At 33.5% G+C, this 18,137-nt stretch overlaps 1 protein-coding gene across 7 annotated transcripts in view; it reads left to right on the forward strand.

The window, feature by feature from the left end:
- Positions 1-18,137, forward strand: part of EPHA6 (EPH receptor A6) — an 881,667-nt gene that overhangs the window by 593,578 nt on the left and 269,952 nt on the right. For all 7 annotated transcript variants that reach the window (XR_012918632.1, XM_076001069.1, XM_076001078.1 and 4 more), the window contains 3 exons: positions 10,303-10,411; positions 14,449-14,519; positions 17,889-18,014. Coding sequence is in view for 6 of the 7 variants with exons in the window: in XM_076001069.1 (XP_075857184.1) it covers positions 10,303-10,411; positions 14,449-14,519; positions 17,889-18,014 (306 nt within the window). In the remaining variant the exon portion in view is untranslated. The remainder of the gene's footprint in view (positions 1-10,302; positions 10,412-14,448; positions 14,520-17,888; positions 18,015-18,137) is intronic.

The following is an 18,137-nucleotide window of genomic DNA, read 5'->3' on the forward strand; positions in this document are numbered from 1 at the left end:
GAATGTTTATAGCAGCACAATTCACAATCTCAAAGATGTCGAATCAACACAAGTGCCCATCAGTACATGAGTGGATTAATAAAATGCATGTGTATACCATGGAGTACTACTCAACCATAAAAAAAATCGGTGAACCTTTTGTAACAACTTGTATGGAACTGGAGACCATCCTTCTAAGTGAAGTATCACAAGAATGGAAAAACAAACACCACATGTACTAACTATTAAATTGAAACTAATTGATCTGCATCGTGTGCACATATATTAGTAAAACTCAACGGAAATCAGGCAGGTGGGAGGGGGTGAAGGGGATGTGTAAATTCACACCTACTGGGTACAGTGCACACTGTCTGGATGATGGCCACACTTATACCTTTGACTCCAACTGTAAAAAAGTAATTTATGTAACCAAAACATTTGTATTCCCATAAGATTCTGGGAAATAAAAGAATATAGACCCTCCCACTGGTGGGAGAGTAGAGGGGGCAAGTGAGGGTGGAGAGGGCCGGAGCACCCAGTGAGCCAGCCAAATGGGCTTGGTTATAAAGTGTCTTATCAGTGGATAAGATATTATTAAATAAGAAGTAATAAATGTGACTTGGATATGAAAACAATAGACGTAGACACATCTCATCACATAGAAGGGAAGCCCTTCTTTCATCCTTTGAAGCATGCCTTGTTAGGACTAACAATGCATGCCATCCATGTCGAGGGAAAAAACAAAACAAAAACCAATGATCCAAAAGCTTTCCTTAGAACTGACTCATTTTTAAGGGATGATCAACTGAGTTTTGGTATAAAGCAGTAGCAGGTCCCTGTTAGATGCCTATGCCCTAAATTACTTAAGGGGATATACTTGGGTCCATAAATCTAAGAGAAATTGGTCCCCTGGCATTGATGGTTATGTGTGCTTGCATAAATACTTCTACTGAAGCTAAATATGGGATAACTATAGCCTCAAATCTGTATTATCAACAACTGTGAAAATTAAGTGAAAGCCTTCCACAGGAATTTATTTAGCTCCAGTATTTTGGTGGTATTGATTTTATAATTAGATAAGTTTAAATTGGACAGATTTTCCCACATTGTGATTTTAACACCCTGTCATGCTAAACTTGCCAGAAATGTTGTCTGCTCATTTTTTTTTATTCTTTTTCTTTGTTTGTTGTTACATCCATGTAATTTTTATTAAATCAACATGTGAAATCCATTAAATATAGGACAGACAGGACTGATTTCCCCCATGGAAGCTATCAGTCTATTTAAGAAAAAGAAATTCGAATCTCTCCTGGCACAACATTTGTTATTCATTGTATAGCAAAAGATTGCTTTTACAAAAGATTGTAAAGTTAGAAAAACACCCAGCTCGAGCAGCATAATAAACAATGAAAACTAGTATCTAATTTGGAAATATAAACACCTGTTTATTCACCCCCTCCATATTAGAATATATATACAATCAAATTATTTTCTCTTGGCTTATTGTATTAAATAAGACTCTTATATTCAAATGGCAAAAGCCCAACTGACTAAATGAAAAGTGAGACTTTATTACCTCATGCAACAGAAAAGTCAAGGGAGTGGTGTGAGATTCAAGTCAAATCCAGGCTCTCCAACAATGTCCCCAATAATTTTTCAGTCTAAGTTCTGTTTTCTTGTCTGTTGGATTTATCTTTAGGCAGTCTTCATATATATTTGTAAGAGTTTATATCTCCAGTAAAAATTGCAACTTTGGGTAAATTTACACCTGTACCCATTCTATTCCCGAACCTGAGTATTAATAATAACTTGAGAAAAACACAAGCATGCTAACTGGTGTCAGTGTAAATTTTCATAATCTATTTCTTGCCTATCTCTCCAACTTCCTCTTCTGCATTTTTGCCTATGTCTCAGATGTCTTAAAGTGCATATAAACAATTCCTGAAGATGTACTATTTTGCATCTCCATACTATTTGTAATATTCCTTCAAACTAGAATGTCCCACTATCTACTCACCACCTTGAGGATTTGCCAGTTTCTTCTAATCATTTCATATTTAGCTTAAGAACCAGCTCCTTTATAAACCTTCATTTACGTCCCAAGGTTACCACTCTCCCATCTTCTCTTGTGACCCTCATACATTCTTGCATTTTAGCAACAGTGTTTCTGAATTACAGTTAAGGTTTACACATCTATCTCCCTCACTAAAGAGTGACTTCAATGAGGACAAGAAACCATGCTTTAGTTTTCTTAATTTCCCTAAGATCTATTTCACAGAGTTTCACACATTATTAATATTGGATATTTTGTTATTATTGAATGAATAATGAACCAGTGAATGAGAATTTCCTCAAGAAATTTTCTAGAACTTCTTCTAAATAAAGCAATGTGTGTTTTTAAATCAAGATTATATTCTTTAGTTATTTTTTATGAAAAATAAATTCTAAATAAACCTTTGAGTTTATAAGCCTTATGAAATTGATCCCTAATGGCTATGCATTTAATTACAAAACTCTTTACCTCAAACCACAGTAACTGTCATTTTAAGAGGCTATAACCTCAAGTGCATAGATACGCTTACCAATATGCAAATTCCCACTATTAATATTATGGTACACAGTGAATAGTATTTGAAATTGAACATCACTGTAACCAGGTCAGTGATCCAGGGAATTTGTGAAATTTGTAAGGAAACCCTATCCTACATCAGACCTAAAATAATTAAAAACCTGTATGTATGAAGATACAAGTATTTGAATTGCAAAAATATGTTCTCAAAGACCTATCTCAACTGCCAGTAAGAATATGAAAAATAGACAATTATAAATTAAATCTTTGACATTTAGAATGTTGACAATAGTTCCAGGTGTTTAGATGCCTCAATTGTTTTACTAGTTCTTTGAAATTTGTCACATGATGCCTATCAGTGGCAAGGCATATTAACCATTCATTAATGAGCACAAGAATCTCTTATAAAAGAAAAAGACAAAAGTGTTTCATCATAATGCACAACCTGCCTCTGCTTCTGCCTTTCCATTAAGTTGTACCAAACTCACATTTTCCAATTATCCCCATGTCATTTGACATTTTTATCTGACAAGTAAATCGAGGTCATCAAGAAGAATGAATCTTGAAATCTTTGGTGTCTCAATATAGCCACAGTTTGATGTACTGAATTGCATTGTTTCTGGAGAAGTGGTGGAGTAGTAGAAGAAGGCACACCTGTGAAATCACTTTCTGAAAAAGTATACTTCCTGTTAAGGGTCTCTACTTCAACAGAAATGATCCATAAGGTTTATTTACATTCAGCTCTCTTTTATTTCTAATCTTAGAAGTATTTCTCTTCTTGGTAGATGGCAAATACATTAAATGAGTGTAAAAGAAAGACAGTAAGACAATACCATTTTGATACCTCTTCCTCTAAATATTTAGTTTATTCAAAGCCTAGGCAGGGATATTTGGAGAGGGTGGAAATTGACTCATTATTTTCCATTATGTCCGAACATACTAAATTTCAAAATTCAATGCATTATATAAGGGAACATTTCTGAAACTAAAACATGACATGTTTAAGCATTAATATTGCCACACAAATCAAATTTAAAAAGTATTTTTTAGCCAGGAACATTTTATCCTTATATATAGAATGTGTTCTTTATCACTTCTTCATGACCACTGTACATTTATTAATACCTTTACTATGTCAGGCATTATTCTAATCCCTTGTAATATAGAAAATTGGAAGATATCATTCTGTCCTACCCTCAGAAAACTTATAGTGTAGTTGAGATGTGACACAAAAACTCTTAGAAAATGAACCATTTTTGATAGTTGAACTTTTCAGCCAGGGGTTTGTTCTTAAAAGTATTATTATTTTTATAACATTTAAATACTTTGGAGGCAAATATTTTTTCTAATAACGTATCTATAAACTCCTGCTCTTTTAAATAAAATATCTTAGACTTACCTCAGTATTTTTAAATTGACCTTGGGTGATCATATGAACATGTTGAATTATAACATAGTGAGTCTTTTGGTGCTCTTTGAATTTTGTAGGGCTGATAGATCCTAAACTTCTGCCTCCTGATGAGTGTACATTTTGGAATTTTATGTCAGATTTTCAGTTTTCCCATCTCTTCTGTCAGTCCAACCAGCAGTGTGCATTTCTATTTAACTCTCTCTCTTTAGATACCCTGCCACCACCACCTGATTTCCAATCTATTGCTATTATACTGTTGTTTGAACTTGGAAATCAATAAATATGTCTTAAGTAAAAGTGTGAGGCCTCAAAGCTCTTTCTTGGAGTAAACTATGCATTCTTAGCCTGTGAGCATAAGTCAGCTGTCTCTTCAGAGCATCTTTTATTTTTATTTATCTTGTGTCTTGCTTGCTGTTGCTCAAGTGCATTTCATATAATTAAAGCTGCCATCTAGCTGATTTCAAATAAATGTGATAAGATGTGTACCTGAACTAAGAAAATAGTAGTGGGAGTTGGAGAGAATGAGGGAGAATCTTAGAAACACTTAAAAGATAGAAATGACAGGATTGATCATCTGGAAGGCAAAGGAAAGTATTGTGTAAGGGCTGAGTCCCAGATTTCATGCCCAGACAGCTCTGAGAATGGTGTAACCACTGGAAAGGGATGATTTTATCCTTTAGGCAATGGGTACGATTCTGAATATTTTAAAATAGTATTTTGAAGAATAAATATCTGACCCCATAATAGGGGAGGATTGGAGAGGGACACTGTGGAAATGCAACCTAATAGATAATGATAAAGTCTAGTCCTGTGAGGCTGAAGTCTGACAGTAGGCTGTGCTTGTGAGAATAAGACAAAATGATAAGAGACAGGATAAAAAATGTCTCTGGACTTGAAGTTATAAGGAAAGGCAAAATCAAGGATGACCCCATGCTCTCAAGTTCATGTGGCTAAAATAATAACTATCATCTACAACGTCACAAATTATGTTCATTTAGGAGAAACATTTTCTCAGCTTTCATTTGTATCTCATACTCTTATGTCTACATGAGCATGCAGTGTTGAGAGTGTATGGATTAATTAATCTCCATTATGTATTGCTAGGTCTTCATTAAGTTTTCAGTATATGACTTAAGAGGAGAATTTTCCTGTATTGGTTGTCAGTACACCTTAAAGTTAATTTACTGACTATTGTCAGTCTGTGACTTGTTGAGATTTGTGCTGTGCTTAAAAAAATCATTTTGGTGAAATGATGAAGACAGTTTATTTCACTGGGCAGCATTTTTGAGAAATACTTTATTCAAAAATCATGTAACTGCTGTCTTCAATGACATTAAAAAGATATTCATAACAGAAAAGAGTTAACTTTAAAAAGCTATTCCCCAGAAAATGACACAGAATACAAATAACAGATTTACTTTGAAATGTAAATATAAACTAGAATAATCTTGATTACAGGGAGACAAAATTATATGCCTCCATAGAAGAAAATTCTTTGGTTAAAAATAGCCAAATTGCTTTTCTCTTACACTTTCTTAAAGACATGAAATCTATTTTTTAAGTATTTGGATTCCAAGAACTTCACTTTTTCTCTTTAGATAGAAACAACTGAAGCAAACATCACTTAATAATGTCATCCCAACTTATGCCACGCACTGGCTAGGTACTAAGTCCTTGCTCAGTAACAATTTCATAATTCTTTTTGGATAACTGCTGCTGCTTAAGGAAGTGTATTTCTTTTCAAAGCATAAAGTACAATATGTCATTTTAATATACTTATCTATTTCTAAGACTACAACCTTATTCCATTAAGCAAAGGAACAGCTAGTCACAAATAAATTTCATTTCTTATAATGGCTGTCATTGTGGTTCTTTTTAAGGAAAAGTTTTCTCCCTATGGGTGCTACTTACATAAATAAACAATGGATATATTTTCTCCTACAAACTAATGAGTAATAAGCTTCTCCTCAAGATTAAAAAATGAATAGGATAGTACTACAACCAAGTTTTCATAATAGAGAAATTTGTATTAATAGTTAAACTGTATTTTTATGGATCCCGTTTGGTAGATCATTTCATGCTTTGTTTATTTGTTTGTCTAAGTGTCTAGTTAAATGAATTGAATCAGTGACGTCTCTAGCCAGGAAACATCTCTTCCTCTTCATCCTGCTACTTCTTCCAATACATTGTATGTTCCAAACTTCCTTGAGATCTGACTCACCACCAGGGGCTGCTTATTCTCTTCCGACACCTTACAGTCTCCCTTTTGCTATGCTAATTAATCTTATAATTTTTGTTCAGTGTCTGCCCCACTGAACTTTAAATTCATGAGCATAGTAACTGTGTCTGTTTTGTTCATCATTGTATCTTCTGCGCCTGCCTCAGTGCCTGGCAAGTAATAGTTGTTCAATAATTATGGGTTGAATGAACTAATAAATTCTTAATCTTAGATTTATATTTCTGAGCTTATTCTTCTAAACCTGGTAAAAGTTCTAGAAGTCTGGATTTTCTAGTAGCGCCTACCTTCCAGAAAGTGTTGTCTTCAGACATACAGACTAATTGGATTCTTCTGATTAAATAAGTATTGTGATTAAATTATTGTCAGCATGCTCTTCACACACATTGTATAGCTACACTCAGGGTTAATCTTCCTCAGACATCAGAGGGAGGGTGTCAATGGGTATTACTCCTGACCTTTCTTAATGAGAATCACCCAATGCAAATAATTGTTCAGTCCATTCATTCAAAGAAATAGTTACTTAGGTATTACTACTGTATCAAGCCCCATGGGTTGGATACTATATAAGTTTCCTAGAACTGTTGTAACAAATTACCACAAACTATGTGGCTCAAGACAACAGATCACAGTTCTGGAGACCAAAAGTATGCTCCCTCCAAAGGCTCCTCCAAAGCTCCTCCAAAAGGTTCTAGAGGAGACTCCTTCCCTTGCCTCTTCCAGCTTCTGGTGTCTCCTTGTGGCTGTATAACTTCAGTCTCTGTATCTCTCTTCACTTGACTTCCTCCTCTTTGTCTTCTCCTCTTCTGTCTCATAGGTCACTGGTCATTGGATTTGGAACCACCTGGTCAATCCAGGATGATTAGGATCCTTAACACCTGCAATTTTTTATTTATTTTTTTTTTTTTTAGATTCTGGAGAGAGAATGTCACCACCATTTAACCCATGACAGATGCCAAACTGAATAAAGTTCCTTTCCCCATGGAATTTAGAGTCCAATTGAAAACACATATTACAAAAAAGTAATTTCAGTAAGATATGTTTTGTTGGCAGAAGTAATTTAAAGATCTATAGTAACATCTGTCTGAGAACCTGACCAGATCTAAACAACCAAATAAAAGGTTCCCAAATGATGTGATATTCATGAAAAAGAAGTGATTAGAAATTGGCCAGAGATTAAGAGTTTGGCTCATTCAAGGCAATGGAGGAAATTGAGTATAGTTAGAGAATGATAAGATGAATCTGAAGACATATACTACAGACCCTTGTTAACAAAGTTAAGGGCTTTGGAGTTTGTCCTGAGATGAAGTCAGAGCTCAGTGATGAAGTAACACTAATATGATAAAAGGCAGAAATTATTCCTATCAGGACCAAGAGCTGCAGTGCAGATCCTGAGTGTTCTAATTTTCATATGACACATTGTGTTCTTTCCAATATTTGATTGTAGCCTTAATAGATAACACAGTATCATAGTAAAATTACTCTAAAATATTGTGACAAGAATATTCAATTCAAGATTCTCATTTTACCGACATGAAATCAAAGTGAAGCAGAGCTATGACCACTCTAGGACAACCAAAAGAGCTGGGTTTAGTTGCTTCTACTGTTGGTAAAAATGGAGGTTTAAAATACTCATAATAGCATGGGCTTGGAAATAGGTAAATCAGATTTGGATTGCCAGTTTTCCTTTGTACAAGATGCATAACCCTAGGAAAGTAATATAATCACTTAAACTAGGAATAATAATAGTACTAATACTTACCTATCAAGACCATGGTGAAGATAAATTTGATAATGAATTTGAAGCTCTAAGCATAGTTTACTATAAAATAAATTATGACTGTTGATGAAGATGATGGCAATGATTTTGATAATCATTTCAGCCTCATCTATAGCATTTTATTTCCAATTTAATAGTATGTTTCACAAAAACATCTTATTTTCAAATGACTTGTATTCTATTCTCCACAGAGGAGTCTTTAGGATTCCTAGAATAAAGATTTAAGAAACAATTATACAGGAATATGCATTTTTCAAAGTGTCACAAATTAATATTCAGTTATCCAATTAAAATTTTAATTAAAGTTCACAAATATATAATCAAATATGTAATGTGCAAAAGGGGACATATTAGTAAAACTTGCAGTTTACTCAGTAATTATTTAAGTCAAGTAACACTTTTTCAAACACTTTTCTATAACAAAGTAATCTGATTTTCAAAATGCACCCAATTATATAATCTTCTCCTGCATCTGCACTTTGAATCCATGGTTTCAAATAAATTACTAGCTACCTAACTACTGTGAAAATATATGCTCCAGATTCAAAACTCTTGAACTACATTATATATTTCACAAATGGAAGAGTTGCTAAGTAAATAATGTTTCCTTTTTTCTTTTTAAATGCCATTGTTTTATCTTCAAAAAGTTAATGTTGTTTTCTAGAAATTCTATTTCTTAAAATTAGTCATTCAATAATTTTCAGTGAGAAAATGTGACTTTTTAGACCATAACATTAATTCCCATGATGTCAGTGCTATTTTGAAGGTTAGGAAATTCAGTGAAGATCTAATAAAAAAGCTTTAGTGCATTATTTATTAGATAAAATGCAACTATTTAACTTGTCTCTGTACAGATTGTGAGCTAAAACTTAGCAATGTAATTGATTGCCTGAAAATGTTATGTTTAAATCACAGTGGCTAAAGTCTAATTATAAGGTTTAATAAATTTCTTTTACTGAAATCTGAACATTAAGTGACTTGTTTTTATTTACATTTACATTTCTTTCAAATTCTCTTAAATGCTATGACTGTTTTCTTACTGACTTGACAATAGCATTTAGGGTTCAGGCATTCTCGATTAGATATGTCATTTTTATGAGAATGTGTTACTCTTAGTATAAATTTGCTCACAGTATACTACCCACTTAATTTCCAGAAAAAGATCTAGATCCTTTTAAAGTACTCAAGTTTAATAAGTTATTATGGTACACAATTATACCATTTGCTTTTCTTTCAGTTATATACTTTGATTCAATTTGCTTTCTATAACTGATGAGATTAATAGATGCTATTTATCATAATCAAAATTAAAATAAGCTTTATTCAAGTTAAGGAATATTAAGGGACTGATTGATTTAATATTCTACAATAATGATAATTAACTAAATGATTACTGCGAGTTATAGGAAGGAGAATGAAAAAAAGTCTGGAAGCCTGAATGCTGGCCATAGTTCTATGTGAGTTTAGGCAAGTTCTTTAATTTCTCTATGCTTCACTTTTATTACCTCTATTATTAAGCAATTGTCCATCCCACCAAATGAAAATTATATCTGATTAAAGCTTTTGTAATACAGAAAATTATAAATGCTAATGACTCATTTGAACTAATATATTTATAAAGATTGCTGGGGGATTAGTAAAACATGCAGCCCTTCTGGGTTTCAGATACAGTTTTGTCACTGAAGAAGCAATATGCTGTTACCATGTGCAATCTGGTCTTTTCTTCAAAAAAGAAAGCTTCAAAATATCATTTTTCCAATTACTACCAAGCAAACATCTAAGCACCTACTATGTATAACATGTGCTGTGGTGGAGGTGGGAATGTATAACATCAATGTTTGAATTAAGCTCTATGAAATATAAAGAAGGTTATTATTAAAAGAAATTATACAGTAGTCTCTCCACTTTGTATAAACACATATCAAAACAGTCAATAAAGCCTGTTAAATTGGCCAAAGTGTTTAAGAAGAAATAAAAATGAGCCATTATATAAAACAAAATCCTTTAGATCATTTGCTGATTTAGCTTTGCAACACGTATGCTATCTTAAAATGTGGGGTGCTAAGAATCCATCTACCTTATTGATATTGTTATAAGGAATAGGAAAGATTTATGTTGTAGGTTATGACCTCAATATTCCTCATCTATTAAGCTCATTTAATTTGGGATTAAATCTTACATGTCAAATACTGAAATAAAGCCCAAAAACGTTGGGCTTGTTTGGTATCTCTTACCATATTTTCAAGTATATATTATGCTAAGTTGTAAAATAATTTTGATAGTGCAGTGTCACCTAGGGAAATTTTAATACTGTATTTGTGTTTCAGCTTCTGACATGGCAGCAGAACAAGGGCAGATTCTTGTGATAGCCACCGCAGCCGTCGGGGGATTCACTCTCCTTGTCATTCTCACCCTGTTCTTCTTAATCACTGGCAGGTAACTGAACCATACCAGATTTATTTCCAAGATATTTGAATAGCCACTCTTTTTATACACTGTGTATTCAACCACACCTGAGATAGAGAGGGATCCTGGAAGATTCTGCTCTAAGAACAAACTTTATATGGCAACATAACCATCATTAGTTCTCTGTATAAATAGGTCTCTGGATATGGACGCATCTAAAAACTTGATAAAAGCAGTCTAAAAGCTGTGAATGATAAATTTGTAATCAATAAGTTACCTATAAGTTTTTCTTTTACTATAAATTATACCATGAAAGAAATTTTTTCATAGAAAAAATAATTCTATATAGTGACAAAACAATTTATATAAAAAATCTTTATAAACCTAGAGTTATGGTAAGGTGATATTTTTATCAATTAAATATCGAAACTATATTAGAATTATATTGTTTTTATAAATTCAGTACTTCTCTACTTCAGAGTAATATGGATGAAAATTTAAAACAATGATAAATTTACACAGCAAAAGATCTAGATTTGAATCCTGACTAGCTGGTCTAACCATGTTGCCACCTTAGCTTTCTATTTCTACACACAAGTTTGGTATGACCATATATTAAAACCATTTATTGATTTTCAATATATTGGATGATTACTGTAGGCCAGGTACTGACAATAAGGAGATGCAAATGAAGATAAAATGTATGAAATTATTTAAAAGAATTAATATTATTTCTTTATTAATCCTTGCTTGATCTTTGGCCAAGACTTTTGTTAGTTATCACAAATATCGTCAGATCATTCCTACAAAGAGAAAAAATATTCCTTCTAGATATCAATAGGGGCACAAAAGAATACCTCAAGAGTTTTCTTGATAATATAAAACAAATATATAATGCAAAATACTGGTGCTATGATTTAAACATGCAATAAGAATTCCCTCCAAACAATACATATTTATGTTGACTATAGCTAAAGTCAGCCTACCAGGAACAGAACACTCTGATATCTGATAATTAGTTGGGTGAACTATAAAAACTCTTTGTTTTATTTGTTTTAAAACTCTGCTTAGGGATCAATATTTTATTAAAATTCATTTTAAAATTATAGGGGATATGCATACATGAAAAATTATAATATACAATTTTGATAGCAGACCAAAAGTTATAGATTAATAAATTGACAAGTTGGTAGCACATATCAAGTGTGGGTCCCTGACAAAGTGCAGCTGGCTGTTAACAGTGTATCAGATTTAGTTATAGCAAACCTACTTTTATGGAACTTATCAATAAATAAATATGAATATTCTAACATGTTAAGTTAACATGGTGACTTCTTTATGAAATTAAATGTAAAGGGGTCACTTTATCCCTACTTTAAATTACCGCTTAAATTTTTCATGTATATTAACAGGCATGAGTAATGTTCTTCAAATTAATAAAAAGTGTCTCAGGGTCTCTTATTTTGGGAGGGTGATAAGCTGGCAGAATAATGCTAGCTACCATGCAAAGAAAACAAAGAAAAGATCTGAAAGGATGCAGGAAATAATGATAAATCCATCCTAATAAAAGTACTATTTTGGAAACACCATGTTGCTATGCCAGATACTGCTGCCCAGCATCCTTCTATGACTTTCTCCCTTTACTCCTAGAGCTAGCCTCCAATTGCTCTTTCGATCATCACAGCTTTGATACAACCGATCTTTTATACTGGATAGAAAAAAATGTGAAGTCTCTAAACCAATTAGCCATTAGGCTGAAGACAAAATGTTCAAGACTATAACCTACAAACATCAAACATGGCCTACAGAAACCTTAATCACTAGCAAGGGTCAACTGGTTATATTCATAAAAACAGACAAACAAAAACCCTATACCCTGGTGGTTCTAAATTTGCTTGCTGAAAAAAGGGCAAAATCCTAATCCTATCTATGACTCCTTTGCAAGGAGAGAGATTAGATAGGGGAAAGAAGGAAGAGAGGGAGGGAGGGAGGGAAAGAGGGAGGTGGAGGGGAGAGAACGGAGGGGGAGAGGAGACAAGAAGGGGAGGGGGCAGAGGGAAAGGGAGAGGAGGAAAAGAAGAGGAAGAATAGAGGAGAGAAAAGAGTGACAACGATAAGTATACTGATATCAAGCTTAATATTTTTTAGGGTTAACATGTTTAATTAAACAATTCCGTGTATGATTATTGAAAACATCTGAACCAGTGAAAATAAACATAAAGTATATTTGATTCTTTTATCATCAAGCTAGCAGATAATGATAATGGTATGGATCATTTTTTAAAAAGATATGCCATAAATCATTCATATTTTGTTCTGAAGTATATGTATGTATAAATCAGTGAATAAAGTTGTTTTGAATATCTGAAAAAAGAGAGACAAAAAAGAGAGAGACAAACTTTTAGTGAGGGTTAATAGTGCAAGTCTGAAAAAAGAATTTTTGTTTTACAAGCATAAAACAAAAATTGTGCTTTTAAAGTCACAATGACAATTTGGTTAGCTTTAAAAAAAATCAAATTGCCAATACTCTGTGCATTGCTATATGATTAGCAAACATTATTACAAAAATAAGTAAAAGAATAAACCCTACTGTATATTCATTGATCTCTGTAACATAAATGGTACGTATGCATTGTGAATTTGGGGGCTCTTATATCTTGATAATACTACTCTAGTTAACATAGAGTTGCACAAAATTTAAAGACAATGGGCTTTGGAGCCCAGAAAGATTATTCAATTGATAAACACAATGGGATCCTATAAGGAGATCTTAACTCCAAATATACAAATTATATCATGTTAACTAGACTTTTATGATTTAGATATTATGGTTAATTTTAATTCAGAAAGTGTTTTTCGTTTTGAAGGTTCCTTTGAAGAAGTTTAGTTAAAAAAAAAAACCCTGCTCATCATGGAAGTTGATTTTAAGTGACATTTTATTTAATAGTGACTCAATATATTGCAAAATGGAGCAAAGTTACATTTGTAGGTATCTTGTAGAACAAAGATAAAGTCTTTATTTTCTCACAGAGTATTTCAGTAAACAGTGACTCAAATAACATATACATGTGTAGAAAAGCATTTCATTAAGATATCAAAAGATATCTTAGCATGGAAGCATGAAATATGAAAAACTCCAAAGGAAAATTTCAATCTTTGTAGTCTAAATTAAGTTTGGCCTAATAAACGTGAGAGATGAGCCCAGATATCTTTATTTGGGATAATAGAGCAGAGCAAAATAAATAAATAAACCACTTAAAAAGACAATTGAATGATAACAAAAACTGTACTAAATTATTTTCAGCTTTCAATTTCTATTTTAACAATTTATATGACATCAGAAACTGTTTTAACATTCTGTGCATTTGAGAGAACAATTTCAATTACATGAGACAAAAAAAATTGAATTATCTCTTAAACACTTTGGTAAGAAAACTGTAAGACATTTCTGAATAAATACTCAACTTGCCATGAAATATGATGCCAAATTCACATTGAAAGATTAGCTTATGTACCACAAATGTATTTTGTTTAACTATAGGGAATTAGAAATTTGATGAACCGTCAAATCATATAATGAGGAATTTATGTTGAAGAACTCTTGGGAGCAAGGTTGTCCAGAGAAGGAGCAGAATATGGCTCTATAAAATTTAAATATTAAAAAAGAATAGCACTAAACCATCAGTCTGTTTAGCATTGAAAATGGAAAATGTCTAAATTTCTGAGATTCTGACTCAAACATTTTTTTTATTTTGAGTTTTAATTCTTTTACCAACTCTAGCTATTAGAAGTCTTATAAGAAAGGAAGTGATGGGTATAGCTGATTGTAAAATATTTTCTAAAATTCCTGTCTTTTGGGTCAATCTACTTGACAGTATTTTATTCTTATCTGGGGCTAATTTTGAAGTACATCCTCCTTCTCTGAAGTATTTTCACATGTTATAACGATATTCTTAAAAGTAATGTTTATGACAAGAACTTTGTTCATAGATGATATTTATTTGAATCAATTTAGGTTCTTATCCAGCATAATTCTTAAAACAAGTTTCTTTTTACCTTTTCAAAAGATGTCAGTGGTACATAAAGGCCAAAATGAAGTCAGAAGAGAAGAGAAGAAACCAGTTACAGAATGGGCATCGTAAGTAGTGCACTGACTCTCTTTTATTATTGTATATTGTTCCAGAACTTCAAGAGTTCATTTTAAATTTATATATATTGAGTTGAGAAAGAAAAAATCACTTTCCACCTTTCAGCATTAAGGCCTTTCATCTGGTTTCCAGGTTTGTTGGAGGAAATGGCACCTGCTTCTCTTTAAATGATAGTACTTTTTTCCCAATACTCAACACAACAGACTAAATTTGCTAAAAATATGAGCGATTATGGCTAGTTATTTACCACTAACCATGGCTCCAGAACATGAATTTGTTTTACTTAGTGGAGCATTAGATATAGAAATATTAAGGAATCTTTATTCCTTTTTCTAGGAACTGTCATTCAAACATAAATCAATTTGAAATTCATTAACACTGAAAAAGAATATCAGCTCTTTAACTCTTAGAATATGTATGAAATCCTTGGGCTGACTACAAGGTTGTATTCGTTTGAGGGATCTCTTCCTAAACCAACTATTCTTGACGCAGTTTGTTTGGTAACTGCCATCCTCTCCTCCCCCCCCACCCCCAGCCACCTTCACCTCCAAACTGCAAACTGCTTTGTCAAGACAGTTTTTCTGTCTTGAGACACTGAATTAACAAGAAAGGGATGTTCTCTAATTAGAGATCTGATATAGATAATATGTAAATGGTATAAGGGGCTTTTCAATCTATATTCACTCTCAAGGGAAGGGAAAGGATTTAAGTGAGGAACTTATAAGTGGGATGCTTTAGGGCTACTTCTAAACTCACATGGTTTCTCAAAAAGTGGCCTAAGGACCACTTGCATTAGAATATTCCACCCTTATACCCAAAGGTTCTGACTGAGAAGGTCCAGAGCAGAGCCAAGACTTAAGCATTTTTAGCAAGCTCTAATATCTTGTACAATAATTTTGAGATTGGCACAGCTGAGAGAGCTGATACTTGGCAACGCTGTAAACAGATTGTAGGAACCTGGATCCAGACACCTGGGCCAATGACTTATGCTGGGCAGCCTTAAGATTCACGGCAGGGTATTTAGTACTGAGATGCAGAGGGAAAGGTGCTGCTGAGGTATTTATTATCTGTTTTCCAAATAGTAGTTTAGCATAAACTAAACCAGATGGGCACAGCAAGAAGCAATGAAAATAACCCAAGACAGCTAAAGAGGTAGAAGAAAGATAACGAACTGATGTTTAAGAAGACAGGAATACATTAAATAACCAGATATTCAAAATTGGAATTGTTAGGTTGATTTTTTTTTCCCTATGCTACACATACCATGTTTATAAGAAAAACGTAATATTAACTAATCCGTTTGTTCTAAAGAAATATGTAACACCTAAAATAATTGAATGGCTTAATTGTTAAAACCATGTATGAGTTAGTAAATTATGCTTGTTATCTGTGCCTAAAGTAATGTTATCAACATGACCACAGATCTGATTAGATAACCACTAATCATCTAGTAATAGCTATTAGATTTGAGTTTCTAGAACTCAAGCAAAAACCACAAATCCTGCTGAGTTATAAATATATCATATGGAACATAAAATTAAGGTACCAACTATATGTTCTCCTTTCTCCCAATCTAAACTTTGGAAAGTCAAGGGAAGTATAGCATTTCAGTATCAGTGTCAGGTGTAGGTGTGCCTGGAAATAAGCTTTTCTGGTGCTATTTTGAGAAATGTTAATTTTCTCATGGGTATATATGCAGCACTAAGAATATAGTAGATAAAATGTATGAATGCAGGTGATGAGCATAGAAGAACTAATGAAGCAAATTATTGCTAATAATGGGCATTTCAACACTCCTCTAAACTTATCTTTCATTTGTTTACTTTTAAGATTTTCTTGCAAAAGCATGTTTCTAAGGAAATCCAAACAACAGTTAACTCAACATTATTAATATATGGTTTTCAAAATCTAAAAAGCAATAAAATTAAATATCATTCACTCTGCCACAAATTTCACATTGGCCTTTTAATCTCTACTAATTTGTATTCAGTAAAGGCTTCTTTTATGTATATTATCCATAAAACCATGCCTGAATTATTTGGAAAGATATATAAGAAATGATCTCTTGTCCTCCAAAGGCTAGAAATCTATGATGGAAAACATAAATCAATCAGCTTGGTGAGGTGGCATGTACCTGTAGTGCTAGCTACTGAGTAGGCTGAGGCAGGAGGATTCCTTGATCCCAGAAGTTTGAGGCCAGCCTGGGAAACATAGTGAGACCCTCATCTCTAAAAAAAAAAAAAAAAGCAGAAAGAAAGAAATCAATGAACAAAACAGAGGGATATTGACAGGCAGAGGCAATCTGTCATATCTTCAGATACTCACAAATGAACACACAAGTACACATTCATGTTTTCCAGCCATTCCTACTCATCACTATGAGCACTTCACCCCACCAAGGAAAGAACAGCAGCTACAGAACCAGTGACCAGATTTGGGCCTTCGATTCCCATCCTTCCCACCAGAAGAGACAACCCAGTTGTTTTTTTTTTCAGAACTATGTGCAGCTAGGCCATGGAAGCAACTACAAAAACACAAAAAGTGGCCATTATCTCAAGTGGCCCTTCTTGTCACTGTCAGGGGGTCTATTCTTTACTGCTTGAGGGTTTCTGGAAAAGGACGAGACCACAGGAATGGGACATGAGTTTGGAGAACCCAGTGCCTTAGAATACAGAGGGTCCAGGAAGGATTCTATGGGGCTTACTTGCTTTGCAGGGAAGCTTATGCCTCCTTTCCCTCATGTCCTGAGCTAGATCAGATGTGAAGCGTATTGGTCTTTTAGTGGATGAGTGAGCTGATTAAACTTCTTACAGAAATATAAAAAATGTGTTTTCTGGAATCTGTCAGCTCACTCTCTCTATGAAATCACCAGGTCATGTTCCATTAAAAGTGAAGGGAACTATTTATTTTTTTAGAGATAGGGTCTTGTTCTGCAGCCCAGGCTGGAGTGCAGTGGCATCATCATAGCTCACTGCAACCTTGAAATCCTGGGCTCAAGTGATCCTCTTGCCTCAGCCTCCTAAGTAGCTAGGATGGTACAGGCATGTACCATCCTGAGTCTCATTATGTTACCCATTCTGTTCTCAAACACCTGGCCTCAAGTGATCCTCCTTCCTCAGCCTCTCAAAGTACTGAGATTACAGACATGAGGCACTGCACCTGGCCAGAAGTAAAATTTTGATCACAGGTAGCCAAAGCTTTAATGGAGGCAGAGGGTGGGGCTGGAAGAAAAGAGAGAATTTAAGAAGGAATTAATAAGCCTGACTACTTCAGTATGTCACTTTTCACTTTAAATATTCACAAGATGTATGACTACTAAGATACTCTTAAACTAAATCAATTATTCATTTTTGTTGCAGTACGCTTCCCAGGAATTAAAACTTACATTGATCCAGATACATATGAAGACCCATCCCTAGCAGTCCATGAATTTGCCAAGGAGATTGATCCCTCAAGAATTCGCATTGAGAGAGTCATTGGGGCAGGTAAATGTAAAATCTACAATTTTGAACATATGATTCCTAGTGGCTTTGTAACTGGTTTATCAACACACTATTTTAAATCTAAGCAGTTTTAGTCATTGAAAAATTTTAAGAAGTGAAAAGTAA

The sequence above is a fragment of the Microcebus murinus genome, chromosome 1 (genome assembly GCF_040939455.1).
Source record: "Microcebus murinus isolate Inina chromosome 1, M.murinus_Inina_mat1.0, whole genome shotgun sequence".
Lineage (NCBI taxonomy): Eukaryota > Metazoa > Chordata > Mammalia > Primates > Cheirogaleidae > Microcebus > Microcebus murinus.